Source organism: Mesocricetus auratus, unplaced genomic scaffold (genome assembly GCF_017639785.1).
Source record: "Mesocricetus auratus isolate SY011 unplaced genomic scaffold, BCM_Maur_2.0 Super-Scaffold_100014, whole genome shotgun sequence".
NCBI lineage: Eukaryota > Metazoa > Chordata > Mammalia > Rodentia > Cricetidae > Mesocricetus > Mesocricetus auratus.
Window position 1 is genome coordinate 23538313 of NW_024429197.1, and position 27072 is coordinate 23565384.

General features: G+C 49.2%; 2 protein-coding genes across 20 annotated transcripts in view; both read left to right on the forward strand.

The window, feature by feature from the left end:
• The window catches only part of Ptprf (protein tyrosine phosphatase receptor type F), an 84070-nt gene extending 74052 nt beyond the window's left edge, over positions 1-10018 (forward strand). For 13 of the 19 annotated variants that reach the window (XM_040756809.1, XM_040756820.1, XM_040756812.1 and 10 more), the window contains 13 exons: positions 224-256; positions 1002-1099; positions 4451-4574; positions 4696-4871; positions 5526-5645; positions 5862-6016; positions 6092-6377; positions 6480-6658; positions 6879-7005; positions 7243-7368; positions 7532-7686; positions 7794-7929; positions 8353-10018. In XM_040756809.1, the coding sequence (XP_040612743.1) occupies positions 224-256; positions 1002-1099; positions 4451-4574; positions 4696-4871; positions 5526-5645; positions 5862-6016; positions 6092-6377; positions 6480-6658; positions 6879-7005; positions 7243-7368; positions 7532-7686; positions 7794-7929; positions 8353-8421 (1784 nt within the window). In that variant the 3' untranslated portion in view covers positions 8422-10018. The remainder of the gene's footprint in view (positions 1-223; positions 257-1001; positions 1100-4450; positions 4575-4695; positions 4872-5525; positions 5646-5861; positions 6017-6091; positions 6378-6479; positions 6659-6878; positions 7006-7242; positions 7369-7531; positions 7687-7793; positions 7930-8352) is intronic. The other 6 variants (XM_040756814.1, XM_040756827.1, XM_040756816.1 and 3 more) reach the window with 1 other exon arrangement.
• An 11983-nt stretch (positions 10019-22001) lies between these two features.
• Positions 22002-27072, forward strand: part of Kdm4a (lysine demethylase 4A) — a 49473-nt gene continuing 44402 nt past the window's right edge. Inside the window, 3 exon segments of the mRNA XM_005083882.4 lie at positions 22002-22142; positions 24693-24868; positions 26728-26903. Of these exon segments, the coding sequence (XP_005083939.1) occupies positions 24731-24868; positions 26728-26903 (314 nt within the window). The 5' untranslated portion in view covers positions 22002-22142; positions 24693-24730.

Here is a 27072-nt window from a genome sequence, read left to right on the forward strand (position 1 = left end):
TCACTCAGACCAGACTGTGGTGTTTGGAAGCACTCACCCCTGGAGGTGGGACATCTGCGTCATGGGGAGACAAGGGAGCTTGTAGTGGGACCTACCCCATACTTCCTGGTCTCTTACTGCCCCATCTATGTCCCTTCCTCTTGCCCTTCACCTGCCTCCCTGCAGAACCGGGTGACCAGAGAGGGTCACTGAGCTCTGCTCTCTCCCCATTGTTTCTCTGCAGGTTCCAGTGCCCCCAGCTGCCCGAATATCTCAAGTTAGTTTTCAAAGTTTCCATGTCTGGGGACACTTGGCTTCTGTGTCTGTCTCCACTCTCCCTCCCTCCCTCCCTCCCTCCCTCCCTCCCTCCCTCCCTCCCTCCCTCCCTCCCTCCCCCGTCCTCTGTTTCCTCTTCTCCTAACTGTCTCGAGTCTCGCCCTCCCCTCTCCTGCCCACCTTGCTTCCTCCAGTGTCCTCTGTCCCACCCTGTCTCCCTGTCCCTGCCACTTCTGGTCTGACACCATCTGGTGCCCCTGCGTCCTGTTCCCTTGCCTCTGTCTTCACACCTTCCCCCTGGTCCCTGCTTCTCTCTCTTCTTCTGTGTCACTCTGCCATTGTCTTTGTACTCCATGACCATTCTGTCCACGCACTTGGTGCCTGGGATGACAGGGTCACCAGATCTCCCAGGGTGACTGGCATCGATGAGGGGCAGGGGTCTGTCTGAAACAGGTGTCTACTGTTGCGACTTCCCTGCCCTGCCAGGCAGAGAGCCCTGTTGTCCCCATGCAGCACCAGATCACCTGAACATGCCTGTGTGCTCACAGTACACACACCTCCCTCTCTGGCTTCCCCAACCACTGTGTTCTGCCATCCCTGTCGCCGCATGCGCTGATGTCTCTCCATGCCACCAGTGCCAAGTACTCCATGATCACACATGTTCACATACATGCCTTGGGCTGTGTCTGCCACCCTGTTTAGAACTCACGCTGATTCCGTGTGTATGTGCGCTTTACCTCCCCCAGGTATGCGAGACCACCCTCCCATTCCCATCACCGACCTGGCAGACAATATCGAGCGACTCAAAGCCAACGATGGGCTCAAGTTCTCCCAGGAGTATGAGGTGAGACAACGCGCACCACCCCACCGTGTGGCCCCAGTCTCCCTGTCAGTGTTTGTCTTGTTCTGGGTCCCAGCTAGGGCTAGGAAGAATGTAGACTTTCCTGGAATAGCCAGAGAGGTCAACAGCAAAGTTCAACTTGGGAGCATACCCCCTAGGTGTTGGGCCAGGCCCACAGACTCACTACAGCCCTCTGGTGGTCACCCCCGGAAATGCTTCAGAAGGCTCTGCTAAGTGCTCAGGCAAATGTCCCCATGCCCCAGAAACAGACACTGACCTTAGTAACAACGGTCACAATATCCGGTCTCTAACAAAAATAGGTCAGCACTGACCGGTCACTGGGCATCATCCTCTCAGTTGATTCCCCATGGCCTGGTGAAATGGTACTGTGTTGTCTTACAGTCTAGGAAGCAGGACTCAAGACAGGTGAGTGAGTTGCCCAGAGTCAGACAGCTGAGGCATAGAGGAGCCAAGATTCCAACCTGGACCTGGCCTGTGCCTGGCTTTATGACCATACCATCCATATCTCAGGCTGGGCTCAGATAAGTGTTACTGAGTTCACTCGTGGTGGCCATTGGCAGTAAAGGACAGGAAGGCTGTCCTCACCCCGGCTTCTGTCCTTGTAACTAAGCTGCCAAGGCACCTGCGATTGCGTGCACACTCAGAGATGACAGCTCATAGATGGGGAGCCCTCCAAGCTCTGGCCATGGCTGCTGTGCTAGGAGCTCAGATTTCAGGGTCAGTGAGCTTCTCCCTAACCCCCTACAGGAGTAACTGAGTGTCCCCAGGCCATCCACGTGGGGCCTTATGAGGAAGGAAGCAGCAAGGAGATGCCTGCTTTCTTGGGGAAGCACAGTGGCGACGTCTTTCTGCTGTATCTGCCATTCTTTCTCCAGCACTTGGCATAGGCCTCAGAAGAAGGCGGATGGATGGGTTGGTTCAGCTGGACCCAGGAGTTTGCTCTTAAGTCCGGTGTCCACTCTGAGTTATGTTTGGGAGACATATACCCAGATACTGGAATTCCCTTCTAAAGGCCATGGGCCAGGTAGATCCCAAGGGCAGTAGGCCAGGCTTCCAAAGAAGAAAATAGAGCTCGGCGGGTGGAAGGATGAGCGTGTCTCCTCACAGCAACTCTGTCTCCGCTGTCAGTGCCCACCGACTGCCCTGCTGCTGCCTTACTGCAGTGGCGGGCATAAGCCAGGCATCCCACATTCAGCTTGGCTTCTGACCAAGAAGCCTCCTTGTTTTCCCCAGTATTCACCCTTGTCCTGCCCCGCACTTACCCGTCCTTCTAATAAGGCTCTGCCCACCTTGGCTCCCCAGGCCCCTGCTCACAGCAGTCACCTTGCCACCTGCTGCCCATTCCTCTCGTCTGGGCTTTCTTTAAAGGACCTTTGTCCTAGAACCCTTTCCTGACTACCCAAAGCGATTGTGGGTTCTCCTGCAACTCTTTCTCTTTCACAGTCTCTCAGTCACTTGCCATACTGTTGCTAGCATCTCCCTGTGTGCCAATCCCTGTGCTGGGTGCCGGGATATAGAGACAAATGGCCTTGGGACATAGTCACTGAGAAACACAGGCAGACAGGTAAACAATGCTGATAATATGCACTGAAATTACATATAGCAAGCATGACGGCGGGTGTGTCCCAGGGATGAGGTCTCACAGATGTGATGAGCCAATGTCCTTGGAGAATAATGAGGCTGGGACCAAAATAGAGGAGACTTTGGGCTGTGGGTGTTGATTCTGTCCATCTGCAAAATAAAGATAATAACCGAACCTGTCTTGAATAAAGAAAGAGGTGCAGAAATGCACATGGCTGCTTAGAACATGCTGGGCACACCCTGAGTCTCGACAGGGATGTAGCATATTTGTGCCCTGAGCCAGTAAAGAACACGGGAGGTGTTTAAGCAGGAAGTCAATACTCAGATCTGCATTTTTTGAAAGACTGTTCTTGTTGAAGGACAGAGTGGGTTGGAGTAGGTCAAGAGAGGAGGTGTGGAGGTGCCAGGCAGAGCGAGATGCCTAGCTGAGGGCAGCAGCAGGGGGAGGGAGTATGGGGATGTGGTTAGCTATGAGAGGAGCCTTGAGAATTTCCAAGGTGCACCCAAGAAGCTGGCTAGGCTTCCAGGGGAAGTGGGTGACGCTGCTGTCCACCGAAAGGGAGTCTCACAGCAGAGTGATGAATTGGCCTTTGAAAGGACTGAGGCAGAAGTGAGACTTAAGCATAGAGATGTCGGGGGGGGGGGGGCTGCTGAGTAGCTCTGGCATCTAAGCTTAACAATCCTGTGGGGGGGGTACTGATGGGAGTGGCTCAGTCACTGAAGCACTTACAAAGTCCTGAATTCCATCCCTAGAACCCATGTAAACCTGGCAGGTCTGAATGTGTAAAATGTACGCTTGTAATCCCAGTGTGGGGAAGTAGAAACAGAACATCCATGGTCCTCACTGGCTAGCCCAGACTAGTTGTTAAGCTATAGAGAGTTCCTAGCTCAAAGAAGATGGAGGCTGCTACTAAGGTTGTCCTCCAGTCTGTCCACCACACAGATGGTACAAACACATGAATGTACACATATGCATTGAGAGAGAGAGAGAGAGAGAGAGAGAGAGAGAGAGAGAGAGAGAGAGAGAGAGAGAGAGAGAGAGAGAGAGAGAGAGAGAGAGAGAGAGAGAGAGAGAGAGAGAGAGAAGAAAAAAGCCTTGTGCATGGGCTATGGATCTAACTAATTTGGCAGAGTGATTGTCTCACATTTGCAAAGCCCTAGGTTTGACACTCAGTACCATGAAACGGGGCAGCACACATACTACAATTCCACTACTCACAACACGGAAGCAGGAAGACAAGAAATTCAGGGTCATCCTAGCTGCATAGCAAATTTAAGACTACCCAGGTGTACATGAGACCCTGTTTAAAAAAAAAAAAAAAAGGTGTTTCCTGAGCAATGAAGGTGAACCAGGAAAGAATATAGATAAGAAGGCTTCGTAGGAGGAGCCTAGGTCCTACCTGCAGGGAGGGCAGAGCAAGACTAGGAAAAGCCAGAGTTGTGGAAGAGAACTGGGCAGCATGGTACGCGGGTCTGGAACCTTGGGCAGTTTCCAGTGTGTCCCAGAGGCTGCAGTTGCTTTCATCATCAATGCTTATTTCAATAGTTGGATTCAGGAGCCTGTTCCACACCTCACCCCATCCTTAACCACTGTCCCTGACAAGGGATTTGGTGTAGACTTGAGTCCTCAGTTTGCCACTTTCTGGACTTGGGATGTGTCCGCTCTGTGGCTGGGGACTGGAGGGGGTACTCACCTGCAGAGATCTTCTTTGACTTGGCCCTCACTCTACCTGTTTCTTCCATCTCTGACAGTCCATTGACCCTGGACAACAGTTCACATGGGAGAATTCCAACTCAGAAGTGAACAAACCCAAGAACCGCTATGCAAATGTCATTGCCTATGACCATTCTCGAGTCCTCCTCACCTCCATCGATGGTGAGCCCAGGGCAGATTGCCCTCTTACCCCTCTTGCTCGGCTCCCCAGAATGCTCTGAAGCACAGTGGCTGGCCTGGGTCTCCCAGAATAACGCTCCCATGAATCCCTTTCCATCTGTAGGTGTTCCTGGGAGTGACTACATCAATGCCAACTACATCGATGGCTACCGGAAGCAGAATGCCTACATCGCTACACAGGGTCCACTGCCCGAGACCATGGGCGACTTCTGGCGGATGGTGTGGGAACAGCGAACAGCCACAGTGGTCATGATGACCAGGCTAGAGGAGAAATCCCGGGTGAGAAGGGGGGATGGGAAATGACTCAGTGAGGCTGGGTACCACCTCCTGTGAAGTTTGTCAAGGGATTCCCCAAGGGCTGTGGTTTTCCAGGAGTATTGTCTCATTCCCTAGATACTGGGGAACTACTGCAGTGCAATGTAGCATGTTCCCCAGGTGTTTATGGGTTCCGGGATGTTAATATGTTTCACCAAATGCTGTCATTTTCTGGAATGTCAATGTATTCCCCAGTTTCCGGCGTGTTCCCAGGATGTTCACATGTTCCCCAGATGTCAGAGTGTTCCTGGGGCATTCACATGTCTAAGTTAATTAGTGGAGGGAGCTGCTGATGTCTGCCTTTGTACTGCAAAGCATTGACTGGAACATAAAATTTACAGAGCTTGAAAATGGGGCATAAACGTTATGGGTAAATTTGGCAGAAAATGTGCCTGGTGCTATCTGGTGTTGAATAAATAATTTTCAATTATGGTCCTCCTTCCGCCAGTGAGGGCAGGAATGGTGGCTTGGTGAGGAGAGAGAAGGTGGGAGAGAGTTCAGGGCCTCTGTAGCCAGGCAAGCTGGGCCTCACTCAGCTTCTGCCTGTTCAAGCCTTTGGGCATCCTTATAACACTGTCACCTGTACCTTGTTCCCTGTCCTGCCCATCCCCCCTCCAGGTGAAGTGTGATCAGTATTGGCCCGCCCGAGGCACTGAGACCTATGGCCTCATTCAGGTGACCCTGGTGGACACTGTGGAGTTGGCCACATACACCATGCGCACCTTCGCACTCCATAAGGTATGGCCCAGCATGCCCTAGCGCTCATCCACCACTTAGATTGTAGGGACAGCGGCCTGAGTGTGATGGGCAGGCTACTCAGGGCCCGGGGGCCTGAAGGGTTGTCAGCCTGTGTTACGTGACTATATCTGGTGTGGCTTCTGAATTATCACCTGGGGGTAGTGGGTCTGTGGCACGCAAACCCCAAGCCTCCCCATCTCTGACTCTGTTCCCCAGAGTGGTTCCAGTGAGAAGCGTGAGCTGCGCCAGTTCCAGTTCATGGCTTGGCCAGACCATGGGGTTCCTGAGTACCCGACTCCCATCCTGGCCTTCCTGAGAAGAGTCAAGGCCTGCAACCCACTAGACGCAGGGCCCATGGTGGTACACTGCAGGTGAGAGAGTACAGAACCGCCAAAGGGGAGGGGTGGGACTGGAGACCACGGCCCGAGCTGTGCCCTTGTCCCCAGTGCTGGTGTGGGCCGCACGGGCTGCTTTATCGTCATCGATGCGATGCTGGAGCGGATGAAGCACGAGAAGACGGTTGACATCTATGGCCACGTGACGTGCATGCGCTCACAGAGGAACTACATGGTGCAGACAGAGGACCAGTATGTGTTCATCCATGAGGCGCTGCTGGAGGCTGCCATGTGCGGACACACCGAGGTGCCTGCTCGCAACCTCTATGCCCACATCCAGAAGCTAGGCCAAGTGCCTCCCGGGGAGAGTGTGACTGCCATGGAGCTTGAGTTCAAGGTGGGACTCCAGTGGGCCTGCTTGACTCCAGGGTCCTGGACTGGGTCCTGGGAAGGCCTCTTTGCAGGGAGCCGGGCCTGACAAACCTCTTCCTCTTCACAGTTATTGGCCAACTCCAAGGCTCACACATCTCGCTTCATTAGTGCCAACCTGCCCTGTAACAAGTTCAAAAACCGCCTGGTGAATATCATGCCCTATGAGCTGACCCGAGTGTGTCTGCAACCCATCCGTGGTGTGGAAGGCTCTGACTACATCAATGCCAGCTTTCTAGATGGCTACAGGTCGGAATGCTTCTCCCCGCCCCACCGTGCCTTTCGGTACCTTGGTCTGCTCCTGGTTGGGGGAGTAGGAGCTAGCCCAGAAGATCAGAGTGAGCTGGGTACAGAAGTGAGGGCTTCCTAGAGGAGGGCTGCTCTGTGAGCAGGGTCCTAAGGATCTAGGCAGTTTCGGGATAGATGGGAGCAGCAGCACCTCCAGCATGTCAAGTCTTCTGTCACCCAGACAGCAGAAGGCCTACATAGCTACGCAGGGGCCTCTGGCAGAGAGCACCGAGGACTTCTGGCGCATGTTATGGGAGCACAATTCCACCATCATCGTCATGCTGACCAAGCTTCGGGAGATGGGCAGGGTGAGCCCACCCCTTCCCCAGGGCCCCTGTGCTGTCAGGGAGGACACCAGGCACCCCTGGGAAGTGTGCTCCTTCTGTGACGTTCTGCTCTCATACCCCAGCTTCCCATCAACATAGCCTTGGGCTCTCCTGCCAACACCCAAGGGAGGCATCCTGTCCCAAAGTCCTGTGAAACATGGCATTGTCTTCCCCTACCTTCCCACCTAACCGTGGGGGTGCCTGGTGTTCTGTCCGCAGGAGAAGTGTCACCAGTACTGGCCAGCAGAGCGCTCTGCTCGTTATCAATACTTTGTTGTTGATCCGATGGCTGAGTACAACATGCCCCAGTACATCCTTCGTGAGTTCAAGGTCACAGATGCCCGGGTGAGTGTTGGCCAAAGAATGTGCACAAAAGCATATACCTCACACTGCCTGAGCACATGTGGGTCTGGGTCTTCCCCCCTCCCACCCCACCACCCCGCCCGCCCCAGGGGACCTGCTGCCAGAGGTCTAAACCTTAATTCTGGCCCCTGACCGTCTCTCCCAGGATGGGCAGTCGAGGACAATCCGACAGTTCCAGTTTACAGACTGGCCAGAGCAAGGAGTGCCCAAAACGGGTGAAGGCTTCATCGACTTCATCGGGCAGGTGCACAAGACTAAGGAGCAATTTGGGCAGGATGGGCCCATCACAGTGCATTGCAGGTAGGGCGGTCCCCGTGTAGGGCAAGGGCTGGAGGGTGGTCCTGGGAAGTCCTGGGAAGCCCGGCATGTGGGTGAACCCGACTCCTGACACAGCCATTCTCTGACAGTGCTGGTGTGGGCCGCACCGGAGTGTTCATCACTCTGAGCATTGCCCTGGAGCGCATGCGGTACGAGGGTGTGGTTGACATGTTCCAGACCGTGAAGACCCTTCGAACACAGCGCCCTGCAATGGTGCAGACAGAGGTATGCAGACCAGAGTGCGGGACCCACGTGTTTCCCTACAACAGCCCTCCAATCCCCAGCTGCACATGCAGCTGGCCCACATGTATTTATTTGTTCATGATACAGCCACATGGTGTTCCTTGTCCTGCCTAACTTGCAGGGGAGAGGAGAGAGAGCTGTGTTCATTCAGTAACTCTGTCCCCAGTCTGTGTAGGATGCATAAGTCTGGGCACAGACAAATGCGGTTGGAGTAGCAGAGGTGAATACAGGCCTGGGAGAGGGAAAAGGGCAGATGGGCCTTTGAGGCTTTTTCCCTTCCATCTGGAGAGTACCCGGGCAGCTCTGAGTCCAGCATCTGCTCCTGGCCAGTTCTGTGGTCACGGCTACAGCATGAGTGCCCTCCCCTCTGTCCACACTCAACAACCCCCTTTGCCTCCCTCACAGGACCAATACCAGCTGTGCTACCGTGCGGCCCTGGAATACCTCGGCAGCTTTGACCACTATGCAACGTAACTACTGCTCCCCTCTCCTCCGCTGCTCCCCTGAGGGGCTCCGGGGGGAGACCCAGCTCCTCTGAGCCATACCGACCATCGTCCAGCCCTCCTGCACGGATGCTGTTGCCAGCAGAGCACAGCCCACTGGGATCACAGCATTTCGGGAACATTGCCACACCAGTCAGAGAGCCCAGAACACCTGGGCGAGTAGGCGGACTGGCAGCCTGGCTCTGGGCCCCTGTCCATCGGGCCCAAGTGGAGCCCTGCTTCAAGCTCTCTGTTCAGCTCCGCGTTTCTCATGCTTCTCATGGGGTGGGGAGGGGGCAAAGCCTCCACTTTTTATACATTAGGCGGGGTAGACTGAGGGATCCTAGCCTCTTCCCTCCAACTTTCCTTTTGCAAATCTTTCACTGCAGACTGGGCTGCTGTGGGAGTTGGGGCTTATTTTGTTTTTGTTTTTGAGTTCACGTTGGATCCTTTCCTGTACAACTTACGCTGAAGGACGGCACATGCCTTCCTTGTGCAGAGCTAGGGCCCTGCCTGAGCCAGTCAGCTGTGGCCCAGGAGGCAGCACCAAGCCTGTTGTCCTCCAGCCTTTCAGAGATCCTACTCCAGCCAAATGCAGGGAAACGTTTATTTCTGTTGTTCTGGTTTAGGTTTTGTTTTTCCTTGAGAGCCTTTTTTTAGGCCCCACAGACAGTGGTGGGCGGGGAGGCGATAGGAAACACATCCCCAGTGTGCATTTAACATTCATAGCCCACAGCCACAGACATGTCGGGGGATCCTGGCAAGGCGTTCCTCATCACCATCGTGTTTGCAAAGGTTCAAAAAGCAAGAATTTTAAAAACCCACAAAAATAAAATCTGTTTTGTTTTTTTTTTTAAAGAAATATTCATCCCCTGGCCTCTACTTCAGATCCCGAAGTGGGAGGGCGACTCAATGTGCCTGGGGCTCGCCATGGGCCCACAGAGTCTCGCTATCATCCCCAGCATTGCAGTGTGGCAGGTGTTTGTAGACTGGGTTCTGGCCACCTCAGTGAATGAATGGCACAGGTGAGGGGCTTGTGCCACGCCCCACACACCTCAGGGCCAAGCGGGGGCGTGGCTGGCTCTTCAGGTCTAGGCCAGTGGGCCTGGTAGCACATGTCTGTCCTCAGCAGGGGCCAGATGACTTCTCTCCTGGTTTGCAGCTGTCTTCAGATCCCCAAGACTCGCTCTTTTCCGCTCCAAGTTGCCCTCATAAACCAATGTGGCAAGACTACTGGACTTGTATCCATGGTACTATACTCAGTCTTATTATCTCAGCTTGCTGAGGGGCAGGGAGAGGGCCTCTTCCTCTGGGCAGCACTATCTAGATAGGTAAGTGGGGGCGGGGAAGGGTGCATAGCTGTTTTAGCCTAGGGACTCGATGCAGATGTCCCCGGATCTAGCTAGGCTAAGTCAAGATCAACAATCCAGGGTTGGTGGTGTTGGATGAAACATTCATTTTTACCTTGTGGATGCTAGTGCTGTAGAGTTCACTGTTGTACACAGTCTGTTTTCTATTTGTTAAGAAAAACTACAGCATCATTGCATACTTCTTGATGGTAATAAATTTGAATAATCAGATTTCTTACACACTGGGCCTCTGCCTCATCTCCTTCTGGTCTAGAGTGTGGTGTCTAACTTGGTGGCTTGGTGGGTTCTGTAGAGTCCATTCTGAGAGGACACTGTGGCCAACCTGGGTGCTTGTGACAGGCCCTAGCTGCCTGCATGAGAGCAGAACCACCGAGGTAGGCCTGAGCCGCAGCTGCAGAGAACGCCCAGTGCTCTCAGCCTCTTCATCTCTTCTTGCCCTTGTGAGGCTGTCGGCTGCCAAAGGAAGGGTCTAAAGCTCCACCCCCACCACCTCCTTCGTCTTCTCCCATGTTCTAAGGAATGGGATAACCTGTGGACTTAGAAAATGACCACAAGGAAGTTGATTGGTGAGACATATTGTAATTCTTGCCATGTGGGTACTGGACACACAAACAGATCCGCCTGCCTCTGCCTCCCGAATACTGGTATTAAAGGCATGTGCCACCGACACCCGGCACTCTTCTCTTGACAGTGTTTCATGGATCAGTCTTTGATTTAGCAAGCCATTATTCAAGTTTCACCCCATCAGACATCATGGCACGATGGCTACCCTTCTCTGAACAAATACAAATAGGTTAGGCACTAGACTTGATGTGTGGAATACTAAGGAGAGACCAAATTCAGGCCTAGGTTACAGTCCCCAGGAGGCCACTGACTGCTGCTGATCCTGGAATGTGCTGGGGATTCCCATCCTGCTGACCCAGGACAATGCAAGGCATGTCATCTGCATCCCTTTGATCCCAATGATCTGTCTCCACCCACCCCCTGTCCAGTCCCCATCTCACCAACCTTGTCACAGTGCGCTTGCTGTCATTCCCTCCTAGTAACTCTTCCTACCTCTTATAACTAACCTCTGCTCACCCTCTAAAACCGCCCAATTCAGATGTCACCTTCTCCGGGCATTCCCCAGGGCCAGATACCACCCTCAGGGCACACCCCAGCTAGTCTGTGACAACTCTCTCATGTGTGTGACTTAGGCATGTCTCTTCTCACTCACAGTCTCTTCTCTGCAAGTCTCCTGGGTCAGACCCTGGCTGCAGGGCTCGGTGAATCCATGCTGCTATGTGCCCGCTTTTGACTTTTGAGGGTAACAGGTATGCAGCAGTACAAGCAGGCAGAGTACTCGCACACATATCCAAACAGAGTTGGAACACTGGAGTAAAGGGGTAGAAGAGTGTTGAAACTGCTGTATCTTCAACACCCTGAGCAAGGGCCAGAGAGTAGCAGGAGATGAAGTCAAATGGAAAAGAGGCACAAATACAGCTGTCATTAGTAGCCAGAAAACCCCTAGGCCTGCTGGTACGGACTTGTAATCTCAGCTACTCAGGAGGCCGAGGCAGGAGGATTTGAGTTAAAGGCCTGTCTGCATAGTGTAGGTATATAACATGTTGAAGCTCCAGTTCTTACCTTCTCCAAATGCCCAGCCAGAGAAACAAACTATGCACAGTTTAGTGTGTGTCCTTGCATGTGTGTGCCTGTGTGTGCGCGTGTTGTGCACCTGCTAGGCAAGAATTCTCTAAGCTGCTACACCAGCTCTCGAAGGGTCCAGACTGAAGGTGAGCCTCCTCTTTGTGCCCAGCTCTTCTGATGGTAGGCTTATTATGTCTTTAGCAGATTAATGTCTGTTGACTCCTTGGCTATAAATGTGACAGGTTTAGCAAATTTACTTGACCCCTTGCCTCTACCTTCTTTCTACCTCCTGATTCTGTAAGATATATTACTATTTTTAATTCGTCTTGCGCTCCCTGCACGGCTTTAAAGGTACTATTTAAGCCTCTGTTTGCTGATTTATCGCCTGTGGATGGTCCCTATTGATTACCCTCAGAGAAAATGAGGAAGCCAGTGTGCCTATTTCCCCCTCCTCCTCCACTACCTTTGCCTCCCCTGTGATTTCATGTTGTTGGTGTTTATAGTGCTTTCTGTTCCGTTAATACAACGAAGGCTCTCATTCTAAAAACTAAAAGCCAGCAAATAGCATATTTAATTGTATGTTTCAAGCATCCATTTCTTTCTCTCTTTTGGGGGGGGTGTGAGACAGTGTTTCTCTGTGTATCCCTGGCTGTCCTGGAACTCACTTTGTAGATCCACCTGCCTCTGCCTCCCCAGAGCACCACCACCACCATCCGGCTTCAGGCATCCATTTCAAACAAGTCCATCTGATGACGTTAGGGTTGCTCTCAGCTACCACTGTTGCTCGGGCTTGTCAGTCCTTTCGCACTAGTTCCCGGTCTGTGGAGTGTTGTCCCTCATAGACTTTTCACACAGGATTGTAAACTTTCTGATGCTTGCATGCCTGAGAATATTTTCTGTACCTGCACTCAGAAGTGAGTTTATGCCGGGCGATGGTGGTGCATGCCTTTAATCCCAGCACTTGGGAGGCAGAGGCAGGCAGATTTCTGTGAGTTCAAGGCCGGGCTGGACCGACAGCCTCCAAAACAATACAGAGAAACCCTGTCTCGTAAAAACCAAAAAAAAAAAAAAAAAGGAAGTGAGTTTACTTGCTTCTAGAATTCGCTATGTAGTCCAGGCTGGCCTTGAATTCAGAAATCTGCCTGTGTCTAACACTCGAGTGCTGAGATTAAAAGCATGCATATGTTGCCTTAAATTTTCGCTTATTTGTTATATATATATTTATTATGTATATATGATGTGTATAGGCAAATGAGCCCAGCGTGCATGCAGATGTCAGAGGACAACAAAGGTGGGGTTGGTCTCCCACCTTTACTTAGGTTCCAGGGATCAAACTCAGCCCATCAGGTTTGCATGCTTTACCCACTGAGCCGTTTCACTATCCCAGATTCTTGTTTTCTAAAAATACTTTGAAGCTGGGTTAGGGAATGGTTCAGTGATTAAGAGCACTGACTGTTCTTCCAGAGGATCTGGGTTCAACTCCCAGCATCCAAATGGCAGGTCACAACTGTCTGTTCCAGAGGTTCCAACACTGTCACACAGACATACATGCAGGCAAAAAACACATAATAAATAACCTTTTTGTTGTTGATTTTGAAACAAGGTTTCTCTGTAGCTTTGGAGCCTATACTGGAACTCAATCTGTAGACCAGGCTGCCTTCAAACTCACAGAGATCCACCTGTCTCTGCCTCCTGAGTGCTGGGATTAAAGGCGTGCGCCACCACTGCCTGGCACCAGACATACTGTTACACATGCTGTTTTATAAGAACTTCCAAAGCTGTGTGTTGGTGGTGCACGCTTTAATCCCAGCATTGGGGAGACAGAGGCAGGCGAGTTCCAGGACAGCCTCCAAAACAATACAGAGAAACCCTGTCTTGAAAAACAAAAACACAACAAAAAAAGAACTTCCTCCCAGGTAAAACGTTCCATCCCAGCACTTGGGAGGCAGAGGCAGGTGAATCTCTGAGTTTCAGGACAGCCAGAGCTACATAGTGCCACATAGGGAGACCCATCACAAAAACCAAACAAAAACAACAAAATCTTCCAGAGCTCATTGTGCCTAAGGATGTCCCAGGACTGGAGAGGTGGCTCCACAGTTAAGAGCACCTCTTGCTTTTGCAGAGGACCCAGGTTCGGTTCCTAACAGCCACATAGTAGCTCAAACCATCTAAAACTCTAGTTCCAAGAGGTTTAACACCCTCTTCTAACCTATGAGGACACCAGGTACACATGTGGTTCACATACATACCTGCAGGCAAAAACTCATACACAGGGGCTGGAGAGATGGCTCAGAGGTTAAGAGCTCTTACTGCTCTTCCAGAGGTCCTGAGTTCAATTCCCAGCAACCACATGGTTGCTCACAACCATCTACAATTCAGTCTGGTGCCCTCTTCTGGCAGAACACTGTATATGTAGTAAATAAATAAATCTTAAAAAAAAAAACATGAAAGAAGACAACATATTTCTTTGTTGTCGTTTTCTGAGACAGGGTTTCTCTGTGTAGCCCTGGCTGTCCTGGAACTCACTCTGTAGACCAGTCTGGCCTTGAACTCAATAGATTTCCCCTGCCTCTACCTCCAAGTGCTGGAGTCAAAGGCTTTCACCCTCACAGCCAACTGACTAAGGATATCCTAAAGGGAGGTTTAAAAAAAAAAGTCCTCCAGGGAATCTTTCAACACTTCATGAAGTCCCTGAAACTGACCAGAAGCAGCAGTTGTCCGTCCACCCCCCCATGTATATGTAAGCAGTAGGACTGCTAAGAGATACCCTGAGACCCTGTGTTGTCCATCTAGTGACCGTAGCACTGTGTAAAATTTGTTATTCTTGCTTTTCCAGCTGCCTTGAATAGAGATTTCCTAGCCCGTTGAGCTGCATGCAGGCTGTGTACTGCCCAGGTTTCAGCTTCTGTAAGTCCTCGATCGTACTGGGTGGGGTTTTAGTGATGCAGCTACCTTTGAGTCATTTCTGCGCCTGTAGTAACCCTTCACCCACGTTCCTAGAAGTAACCCCAATAAAACTCATTGTTTACTAAGTTGGACTCTTTTGGTATCCACACTTGGGACTGTTGTTGGTTCCCTGTCTATGGTATGTAGACATTTGTATATCGTCCCCCCCAGGAATAGTGTCACACCACACCTGTCTGTAATCCTGGTGCTTGGGACATGGAGGTAGTGTAGGGGAAAAGGGCCAGCCTAAGAAAGGCACCCTGAACAGAGCCAAAGAAATGCACCCTGACCCCAAAACTAGTGCCAAAGAAACACACTTTGGCCCTGAAACCAGAGCCAAATCTGACCCTGAACCTGAGTACAAAACCAACCAAACCCTGAGCATGAGATCTAGCCAATCAGAGTTCAAGGACTGAAATCTGACCAATCCCCACCATGGACATCTCATTAGAAAAACTCCATCCCTAAGAAGCCCTATGTAGGGGCTGGAGAGGTAGCTCCGAGGTTAAGAGCACTGACTGTTCTTCCAGAGGTCCCAGCAACCACATGGTGGCTCACAACCATCTACAATTCAATCTGGTGCCCTCTTCTGGCAGAATACTGTATATGTAATAAATCTTAAAAAAAAAAAAAAAGCACTACGTAGCTGGTGGTGGTTGTGGTGGCTGCGGCGGGGCACACGCCTTTAATCCCAGCACTTGAGAGGCAGAGGCAGGCGGATCTCTGTGAGTTCGAGACCAACCTGGTCTACAAGAGCTAGTTCCAGGACAGCCTCCAAAGCCACAGAGAAACCCTGTCTCAAACAAACAAACAAACAAACAAAAAAACCCCATGTAAATCCTGTGCCTGGTCAGCTTGTGGCTTTTCCCACCCTGGCAGAGGAAGCCACTCTCCTGGATTCTTCCAGTAAATTTCTTGAATGAGGTTTGGGTACGACCTTCTTTTGCCCCAGGGATACTGAGCCTGGGCAGAGCAGAGCAGGAACAGAGCAGGGATGTAGAATTTTCCTCTAGCCAAGCCGAGTTGTTATACTCCACACTCAGGTGGGCTGGAGCCAACCTGTAACAACTTCTCACAGGGGAAGTCCTCTCCTGCAGGAGAAGCTGTTACATTGGGGACGCCTTTTCCTTGGAGCAGAGCTGTAAGCTGCTATGCTTACTGAGGCCTGTGGTATTCCTCGGCTCCCGAGGGGCACAATACTTTTCCATCTGAGCTGTAATGCTTACAGGTAGGAAAATCAGGTGTTCAAGACCAGTCTGAGCTACATACAGTTAAGTTTAAATCCAGCCAGGGATACACGAAACCTCATTAAAACAAAACAAAAACCCAGCCAAACAGAGGAATAGAGTTAGGATTGACTTTGATCAAAATACATGTGTACATGTATGGATTTTTCAAAGAATGAATAAAAATATTTTAAAAGTCAACTATGCAAAAAAATCAGATTGGAGAGATGGCTCAGTAGTTAAGAGCACTGATTGATCTTCCAGAGGACCCCTGTTCTGTTCTTAGCACTGGGTCAGACAGCTTACAACCAGCTGTAACTCCATTTCCAAGGGATCCAGTGCCCTCTTCTGACCTCTGCACCAGGCATGTATTCAGACAAAATACCCGTACACAAAAATAAAGTAAGAAATTTAAATGTGTTTCATCATTGACACAGCTATACATATTTAGGAATTTACATAAGGGTAACAGACAAATAATTTAAACACTGCAGCAATATTCATAGTACTGATAATTTGGAAACAACCCAAACTAGAGATACACACATATATAGATAGGATCCTTATCTCCTGGTACTCTTAAATGCAGAATCTTAGACCCTGCCATACTCCTGCTGATGCAGAACTTGTACTTTGACAATTCCTTATGGTATCTGTACAACTGTTAAGATTAGAGACTGGCTGACAAAGATGTGCATGATCCAGTGGTGATGTTCCCTATCTATTTCAAAGTTTTCTAGCTTTTCTACCTTTGACGGTTTTGTTGTTGGTTTTTTGTTATTATTGTTGTTTGTTTTTGTTTTTTCAAGACGGTTTCTTAGTGTAGCTCTGGCTGTCCTGGAACTAGTTCTGTAGAACAGGCTGGCCTCGAACTCACAGAGATCCACCTGCCTCTGCCTCTCAAGTGCTAGGATTAAAGGTGTGTGCCACCAAAGCCCAGCTGATGTGCACTCTTGATGAGTGTCTGAGGTAGAAAAGCTCAGCACTGTCCTTGCATCCGTCATTCCCACTTCCTGGGTGCCTTTCCTGGCTCGCCTTATGCAAGATCATGTCCTTTGGAGCCCCTCAAGGCCTTCCTATCCTCACCAGACAGTCCATGTCTAGCTGTGTTGTTAGTCCAGTGACCAGAGCACTGTGTTAAAAATCATTATCCTTGCTTCTTCGGCTGTTCAAATAGTAACACGTGAAAAAATACCAAGGAAATTATCCAGGTTGCAGGGCACAAATGAGATGCAGGCTGGCATGATAATTAGTGCTTGGCTACTCTGTCTACTATGCTGTGGACTTGGAGCCAAGACCAAGACTTGATCGCCTCCGGTTTAGAGCCTGACCCAAAGCAGACCGTGTCTGCTAAATGGATGAAGGAGGCATGCTTGTCTGGCCTTCAAGGAGGAGAGGAATCAGTTGTCAGGATTGCGACTGGATTTGAGTGCTCAGAATCTTCCTCTTCCTCCTCAGGGCCAGTCCTCTAGCTCCCACAGTGAGCACACACTTCCCGCAGCTCCCAGAGCAACTTCCCAGATCCCACAGCTCACATCCACTTTTCAAGGACAAACTGCTTTTCTCTGCCGGTCTCCAGCACCAGCTCTAGTCTGCAGGGTAAAGTTTAGGCCAGATGCCTCATTTACGTGACTAGGCTGACTATGGAAGCCCCTAACCCGTGAACCGGCTGACAGGAGAGGCTGTATCAGACCCCAGTGCTTATTATTCTTGTGCCCCAAGCCTCAGCAGTACCTGGAAAAAGGGTTCACTTTCACCAGCTAACACCACAGGCAAGGGTTAGGTGTGACTGAACCAGAGGTGAGGGTCAAAGTCACTAGTATACCACTAGTTACACAATGAGGGTAAATGAGTAATAATGCTGACTTTCAGATTTGAAATTCATTATGCAGGCAAAAAGAATATCACTCCTTCACTCGATAGGTATTTTTAATTTATCTTGCAGTACTCAACCAGGGCCTCACACATGCTAGGCAAAGTGCTCTGCTATTCAATTACATCCACAGCTTTCTTTTCACTTTTTATTTTAGTTTAGCTTTGAGACAAGGTTTCTCTGTGTAGCAGCCCTGGTTCTGGAATTCACTGGCTCAAACTCACAGAGATCCTCCTTCCTCTGCCTCCTGAGTGCTGGGATTAAAGGCATGTGCCACCACACCCTGCATTCACTTTTTTTCTTATTTTTTAAATTTATATACCACTGTTTCCCCTCCCTTATCTCCTCCAAGTCCTCCCTCCTGCCCCTTTGCCCCTCGTTTCTTTCAGAAAAGGGCAGTTAGTGGTGTACACATTTGAGAACCAGAGGCAAAGGGATCTCTGTGAGTTCCAGGCCAGCTTGGTATACAAAGCAAGTTCCAGTACAGCCAGGGCTGTTAGGCAGAGAAACCCAGTCTCAAAAAACCAAACCAAACCAACAAACAAAATGCAGGTCTCCCATGGATATCAACCAAACAGATCAAGTTGTAGTAAGGCTAGACACCTCCCATCCTATTAAGGTTGGACCTCGCAACCCAGTATGAGGAAAAGGGCCCAAAAGCAGGTAACAGAGTCAGAGATAGCCCCTGCTCTCACTGTTAGTGGTCCCACAAGAAGATCAAGCTGCATAACATACATGCAGAGGGCTTAGGCAGTTCCCATGCAGTCTCCCTGGTTGTTGGTTCAGGCTCTCTGAGCCCCTAGAGCCCAGGTCAGTTGATTCTGTGGGTTTTCTTGTGGTGTCCTTGACCCCTCTGCCTCCTACAATCCTTCCTCTGGGTTTTCCACAGGATCCCCCAAGCTCAACATGTTTGGCTGTGGGTCTCTACATCTGTTTCCTTCAGTCAGTATTCACTTCTTAACTTTTAATTTTGAATTACTTAACTAAGTAACTAATTAAGACAGTGCCTCACTATGTAGTCTTGGCTAGTCTGGAACTAGATATGTAGAGCAGGCTGGCCCCTATCTGCCTGCCTTTACCTCCCAAGGCATTAAAGGCATGTGTTACGTGACCCCTCCCCCTCTTCTTTAGACAAGGTCTCACTATGTAGTCCTGGCTTGCTTGGAATTCACAGAGCTCTGCTCGCCTCTGCCTCCTAAGTCTCCCGAGTGCTGGCTGGACTTAAATGTGTGCTAAAATAACATTTATTTATTTATTATGTGTTCTTATGTGAGTGCATGTATGCCACTGTGCACGTGTGAAGGTCAGAGAACAGCTTGCAGGAATTGGGTCTCTCCTACTGTCTCAGTCCCAGTAGTTGAACTCAGGTCTTCAGGCTGGCTTGTCACCAATTCACTTTTTTTTTTTTTTTGGTTTTTCGAGACAGGGTTTCTCTGTAGCTTTGGAGGCTGTCCTGGAACTCACTTTGTAGACCAGGCTGGCCTTGAACTCACAGAGATCCACCTGCCTCTGCCTCCTGAGTGCTGGGATTAAAGGCGTGTGCCACTAACGCCCGGCACCAATTCACTTTTTAAAAAATGATTGTGTTTTATGAGTATGAGTGTTTTCTTTCATGTGTGTATGTGCTCTTAACGGTTAAGCGCCCCTCCCCCATCACTTTTGCTATAGGGACCCACTAAGTCGCTAAGTCACTCAGGTTGGTCCTAAAATCACTGTAGCCAATGATCTTGAACTTGTGATACTCCTGCCTCAGCCTCTCCAATAGGTCAGAACTAAAGCAGAAGACAGCAAGCATATAGTGGTGGCCAGGGAGGACTTCACTAACATTTCATCATGTAGCTGAGGGAGCAAGCCGCACACCAGGGAATGGAGAACTGGAGGAGACAGGAAGGGGTTGTCCTGGTCTCCTCAGGGACTTGGCTTTTCTCCACAAGAGCTGGGATGTCTTTTGATGGCTTGCAGAGGAGAAACATGTTCTAGCTTCTAGGAAATAATCCCTCAGTCTGCAGTGGTGCAGAGACTGCAAGAGGCCAGGGCCGAAGCCGTTACCCTGGTCAAGTTACACATGGTGGGACCAGGGTGCAGTAGAGGCCAAGGGAAATGCTCCCTTCTCGGATGTTTTTTAGATGTAAATCAGAACCAAGTCCATGTCAATGCCAAAGCACAATTCCTAAAACAAATTGAGAAGAACTGAAACCTCATCCATATCCAAAACTCACATGCTTCAAGAGACTCTATAAAGAAGATGAAAAAGACAAGCCACAGAGTCAGAGACAATATTTATAAAGTCTACATTTGGTAAAGAATTTGAATCTAGAATATACAAAGAACTCTCTCAACTAGATAACAATTCAAACAACCCAATTCAAAATCAGACAAAAGATTTGAATGATGCCCCCATGTACATATGAACACAGCTAATACGCACATAAAAGATGCTCTACTTCATTAGTCATCAGGAAAATGCAAATCATGACCACAACATGATACTACTTCAAGCCTACTAGAATGGTTGTAATCAGAAAGACAAACAATACCAAATGTTGGCAAGGGTGTGCAGAAATGGGAACCCTCATATATTGTTAATGGGAATGAACATTTTTGAAAATATTTTCTTCAGTTTCTTTAAAAAGATAAACACAAATTTCCTATACAACCCAGCAATTATTCCACTCTAGTTATCTACCCAAGAGAAATGCAAACACATTCGCACAAAGGCTTGTGCATAAATGTTCATAGCAGCCCTATTCATAACAGCCCCAAAGTGGAGACAATCCAGATGTCAATCAATACCACAATGGGATGCTATTCAACAGCAGAAAGGAAGGAAACACTGATGCAAGTGCAACATGGGTGACTCTCCAAAAGACATTATGCTCAGTGAGAGAAGCTAGACACAAAAGACCAACCAAACAGTATGGCTCTATTTACAGGAAACAACCAGAAGAGAGGCAAATCCACACAGGGTCTGGTTCCCTCAGCTGGGGTGGGAGCTCAAACCAGTTGTAAGTAGGCACTAGAAATGGTGGAGGCTCTTACTGAAGGGATAAAAATGTCCCAAAATTAGACAAGGTATTTTGGTAACTGTATTTTAAGGTTTATCATTTCAAATTATGTATATGCATGTGTGTGCAAGGGCATGTGCATGTGAGGGCAGTTGCTGATGGAAGTTATAGCCTCCCAAGCTGGAATTACAGGCAGTTGGGGTGCTGGGAGCTGAACTCTTGGGTCCATCTGCCAGAGAAGTATACGCTCCTAACCACTGAACCATCTTCCCAGCCCCAGGGAGCAGGAGCAGGATAATCTTATATTCAAGGATTCAAGGCAGGGCATTGGTAGCACACGCCTTTAAGACAGGCAGTGGTGGCACGCACCTTTAATCCCAGCACTTGGGAGGCAGAGACGGGCCGATCTCTATGTTTGAGACCAGTCCGGTGTGAGTTTAAAGTTAACCTGGTCTACAGAGCTAGCTAGTTCCAAGGACAGCCAGGGCTACACCTAGAAACCATGTCTTGAAAAAACGAAACAAAAAGACTTTTTTTTTTTTTTTGCGGGCGGGGGTGGGGGTGAGGCAGGGGGTAGGAGCATGTTTCAAAACAAAGTTTCTCTGTGTGGCTTTGGAACCTGTCCTGGCACTTTCTCTGTAGACCAGGAGTGACCTCAAACTCACAGAGATCCGACTGCCTCTGCCTCCAAAGTGCTGGGATTAAAGGCGTGCGCCACCAACGCCCAGCTTGCTATTAGGAATTTTGTTCATGTGAGTTCTCTTCCTTATATGATCTACAAGGGTGTCCTGTTAACATCCCTTGGCAGCCCAGAGCCTCTCAGGAATTGCTCTTAATGACTTCTAGGGATCCTTTTCGCCCTCCTAAAATGCCTAATGATTCCTAGAATCACCCTTTTTGCCCCAGAGCTGCTAATAACCCCAAAATCCTTGCTCTAGGGGAACTGTTTTTTAAGAACCCCAGAGATACCATCCTCTAGGTTCTGTCCTAATGACCCTCAAGGGCTCCTTCTCTTGGAGCAGCTCCCCTTGGAGCAACTCCCCCGCCTTGCCAGCTGGCTTCTGAGAACGCAGGACTTTTAGAACTGAGAGTCCTGGACAAACCCGGATAGGCTGGTCACGTTCTCGGGATTCCCTGACTTTTGAAACTTTCCTGGAGGTCCTCCATCGTCTTTACATCTTAGGCAAAGGGGTTACTGCAAGAAAACACGCTTACCCTTTCGCTAGAAACATCCTATAACCACCTGCTCACCCTTCCTCATTTAACCGGCCGGCCCATTTTGGAGTACTCGCCTCTTTCCACCCTGATTAGCTATGGAGGTCTGAGTCAGCTTCTGATTGGCTAACTCCGGATCCAGCTCAGATGCTCAGTGGCCGCAGTCCCGAGAGGTTCAGCGTTTTCTCCTGGCAACAGCCCGAGCGGGCTCTCATAGGCTAAACGGACTCATGGTCCCAGGCGCTGAGCAGCTGTAGTGAACACTCATTGGCTGGGTGAGGGCTTGAAGTCACCCTCGGATTGGTTGATTATGGGGGTCTGTGAGGCTGCGCAGAGTCTGACTTTAAAGGAGGCGGAGCTTTGTCTTTCGTCCTCAAGAAAGACAGTGGGATCGGCGAGTGGCGACAGCAGAAACGGAGCCTGAGCCCTGCCAGGGCTTTAGGCTTTTGGTGAGAGCCATGGGGCTTTGGATTTCTTTGGGTTTGATGCTGCCACAAACCGTGATCCCAATCTTCGGTGGGGGAGGATGGCGGGGGGGGGTCTTTCCTCTGCTAAGTGATCGACATGTCTCTTAGCCAATAGAAAATGGAGTTCCTAAAGTGAGTTCTGTGATTGGCCCTTTCCAATCTCTAGTGGCCAATGGTCGTCGGGAGAGGGGGGCGGGCCCACTGGGCCTTATTTTCTTCTTCCTGCGGCCGGGCCTCCCTTGCCAAGGCGGTGGGGCCGGGAGGGGCTGTGTGTGTAAGTGTTGAGGTGTGGGGACACTGGGAACCTGGGCTGCTTTGGGATGGATGCCGCGGGGGTGGCTGCGGGGGCGGAGAGTGCGGGAGTTTCAGGTCACTGTTAGCAACAGCTGCCTTTATGGAGTGCATAAGTACCAGGCCTAGCGTCTAGGTTTCGCTTGCATCATCTGAGTTAATAATATCAATCTGCAAGGCAGGGGTTTGGGATCCCCATTTTGCAGGTAGAGAAACTGAGGCTCATCCAGCCTGCTCACATAGCCAAGGTCACGTAGTTAAAAGGTGGCAGAGACCGGGTCAGTATTCGGAGTTTTCACTCTAGAACCCTGGACTCTTGCTTTGTTGCTGAATGCGGGTGGGAAGGTGTCCCGGGCCAGATTTCCCCTAGGGAATATATTGCAGGAAGGGAACCCTAGGGTTAAAGAAACGGCATGATCCGCTGAAGTGAGCAGAGGAAATGAGTTATTCAGCAGTTACTAAGTGCCTACTGTGTGGCATGCATTGTTCTGGGTTCTGGGCACACAAAGATAAATCGGACCAGAAGCGAATGAAGCACCATTTATGGCCCCTTTGACGCCCAGGGGAGGGGGCCCAGTTTGGTATCTATGTTATATTTTTGTAAAAATTTCAAAAGTAGAATCTTTTGAAGTTTTTCTTTTAGAAGGAAAGCTCCCAGGTTAAGTAGGCGTCAGGTTCCTCCACACTTGAATACTCTGTTGCAAAGTTCAGGTAGGTATTAGGGCTGAGGTAGCAGAAGGTGGTGAAAGGTGCTTTAGGGAGGGGACTGTGGGCATATTTCCGGGTATGTAAAACAGGGATAACAGTATTCCTGTCATGCAAAGTTCATGAAAAACGCCTAACAAGAACTACCCTAAAGAGTTTCTGTGGCATTGTTTGTCTGCTATCTTGGATGGTTTTACTCGATGCTGGAAGGTTGTAGGTTTGTAAGTTTGCTTGCATATAGTAGGAGTGTCAGTGGTTTCGGGGAAGCAGAATTCTTGGGCTGTGGGTGAGGAGGTCCAGTAAAGGATATACTAGTTTTGCTTCTAAACTGGCTCATTTTTAGTGTGCATTATTTTTCCAGTTGTGGTGATATGTTATATTTCCAACAATGGGAGTAGGGTCTGCCCTCTTCTTTTGTTGTTGTTGTTGTTGTTTTTTGTTTTACGAGACAGGGTTTCTCTGTATTGTTTTGGAGGCTATCAGTCCAGCCCAGCCTCGAACTCACAGAGATCCGCCTGCCTCTGCCTCCCAAGTGCTGGGATTAAAGGCGTGCGACACCACCTCCCTGCTCAGGGTCTGCCCTCTTATTTGAGGTTCTCATCCAAAAATAATTATGTCTTTTCCCTCTGCAGTTAGGAAGTTTGCCCTGTATTCCAGCTCATTGCCTGTTTAAATTTGTCTTGTGAATTCTGGTTTCAGTGCAGATAAGCTGAGCTTGACTTCACTGAATACTGCTGAAACTGTTTTGATATAGATAGAACAGTTTCAGTGTAGTGTTTTATATGTATGGGTTTTTTTTTTTTTTCTTCTAGACAGGGTTTCTCTAGCCCTGGTCTTGGGACTCAGAGAGATTGCCTGCCTCTGTCTGCACCTGCCCCCCCCCCCTCATCAAAGGTGTGTGCTATTACCACTGGCTGACTGTAGTATTTTAAACTCACAGCATACAGTTAATATTAAGGTACTTTTTTGTTTGTTTGTTTTTCCTTTTTTTTTTCTCAAGACAGGGTTTCTCTGTATTGTTTTGGAAGCTGTCTTAGAACTTGCTTTGTAGACAGGCTGGCCTCGAACTCACAGAGATCCGCCTGCCTCTGCCTTCCGAGTGCTGAGATAAAGGCACGTGCCACCAACGCCTGGCTATGTGCAGTTTTGATACATCAGATTTTTGTTTTGTTTTGGTTTTTGCTTTTCTGAGAGAGGGTTTCTCTGTGTAGTCCTGGCTGTCCTGGAACTCACTCTCTAGACCAGGCTCGCCCAAACTCAGAGATCCATCTGCCTCTGCCTCCTGAGTGCTGGGACTAAAGGGGGTGGGCCCCCACCCACCTGGCATATCAGTTGGGTTTTTTTGTTTGTTTGTTTGACAAAATGTCTTGTGGAGATTGATTTCCAAACTCTTGATCTTGCCTCCTCCTTAGTGCTGGGATTGTAGGCTTCTATTCACCTTTTGGCTTCCTCTGGTTCTTTCTAACCAGGTCATTTCAATAACTATCCTAGAGACTGTTTCCTTGTTTAATTTTGTTCCCTTATTAATTACTTCAGGTTTTTATCCAATTCAACATTAAAAAAGAGAAAAAAAAATGGCTTCTGAATCGGAAACCTTGAACCCCAGTGCTCGGATAATGACCTTTTACCCCACCATGGAAGAGTTCCGGAACTTCAGTAGATACATTGCCTACATAGAATCCCAAGGAGCTCATCGGGCTGGGCTAGCCAAGGTAAGGAGCTGGGGAGCTAACCTGCTTAGGCAGCCATTACAAGACCATTTCTGGTCTTTGTAATTGGAAATTAGTTTCTGATTTGCACTCATTTTCTCTGTGTATTGAATTAATGTTGTCCATCCTCGTCTCCCCATCCCCCCCATCCCCTCACCAACTCATCCTTTCACACAGGATGTTGCAGTCATGTTTTTGGGTCCCTAAAGATGAAATGGGCAGCAGATACATACACACACACACACACACACACACACACATATATACATATATATATACCCCCAATGAAGACCTGAACTGAGTTGTACTGAGAGTCAGGGTGTTGCTAATCCTTGCTAAGGTCACTGTGCACAGTGGACAATTAGGGTGAGGGGCAGGAAAGGGAGCAGCCAGTGTCTCCAGTCCTGGCCTGGGGCTTCAGGACCCTTGTGGGGGCTGGGTGCTTTATAGGATTTTATCTACTGCCAGTTGTTTCGCCACCCATCTTCTCTCGTTGCAGTCTCATTATACACTTGATAGAATTTGGTTTCCCATGGGGACTTTCTTCGAGGGAGAGAAAGCATTGGCCAGACCCCATGAGTATCCTGGCCTTTGTAATTTGTAATTGGTTTCTGGTTTGTACTTCCTTTCCCCTATGTACTGAATTAGGGCCATCCTCCCCATCCCTAGTCAAATTAGCCCTTTTCAGTCACAGTCAAGGTTTTCTGAGTCCACCACAGTAAGGACATTGCATTTCTTTTTTTGGGGGGGGGTTGAGACAGGGTTTCTCTGTGGCTTTGGAGGCTGTCCTGGAACTAGCTCTTGTAGACCAGGCTGGGATTAAAGGTGTGCACCACTACACCCAGCACCTTAGGACTGCTTTTCCAGCCCTTTAAAAATTTTTTTTATTTTTATTATTTTTTTTTTCAAGACAGGGTTTCTCTGTATTGTTTTGGAGGCTGTCCTGGAACTCGCTCTGTAGACCAGGCTTGCCTCGAACTCACAGAGATCCGCCTGCCTCTGCCTTCCGAGTGCTGAGATTAAAGGCGTGCGCCACCAATGCCTGGCTTTTCCAGCCCTTTTTGATATGGAAAAAAGAAGAAATTGAGTTACAAAGCTGAGGACTAGTCTTGGACCTTGGTGTCTTCTCTGAGATGCCCAAAAGCTATCTTGACTCCTTTGAGGTTCAGAGAGTACTTACTAGATTTTATATAAAAGCTGTTCGGATTCTTAAGATGCGTATCCATTATTTTCTTTCATAAAAGTCATGTTAGTTACTTTTCTTGGTTGAGACAGGGTCTTACTGGTAGCATAGGCTAGCTAAGAGTAGACTAGGTAGTTATGCTGGTCTCAAACAGGAGACAGCCTGAAGTACTGCACTGACAGGCATCTGCCAGCACAACTATTTATGTGACTGTTTGCTTAAGAGCCCTAGGCTGTTCAAGAATCAACTCTTCAACCTGATAAGGTGTCTAGGTTTACAAGTTTGTTTTGCTTTGGTCACTGAGCTAGATTATAGGATGATCAGTGTTAGGTCCACAGTGTGATTTCCTGGGTTTGGAGGAACATAGGTCAGTCAGTTATTTTCTGATAAAATGGATGGCTAGTTTGTTTTTTTGTTTGTTTGTTTTTTTGTTTTTTGTTTTTTTTTTTCGAGACAGGGTTTCTCTATATTGTTTTGGAGCCTGTCCTGGACTCACTCTGTAGACCAGGCTGGCCTCAAACTCACAGAGATTCGCCTGCTTCTGCCTCCCAAGTGCTGGGATTAAAGGCGTGAGCCACCAACGCCCGGCTTGGATGGCTAGTTTGAATGGTGGCTTACACACTTGCTAGAGTCTGGCTTGTTAGATTCTCATCTGCCTCAATCTCTATGTTCCCTGTAGGTCGTTCCTCCCAAAGAATGGAAGCCACGAACATCCTATGATGATATTGATGATCTCGTCATCCCTGCACCCATCCAGCAGCTAGTGACCGGTCAGTCTGGACTCTTCACTCAGTATAACATACAGAAAAAAGCCATGACTGTTCGAGAGTTCCGCAAGATCGCCAATAGTGATAAGTGAGTGGGAATACCTTTTTTGGTTGTTTTTCCATTTTGTTCTACTTTGTTTTTGAGACCCATTTTGCTGTGTAGCCTAGCCTGGCCTCATCCTCCAAGTGCAGCAGTTATATAGGCATGTGCTTTAGGCTCAGCAAATAAAAATACTTTTTTTCCTGTCTTAACATCT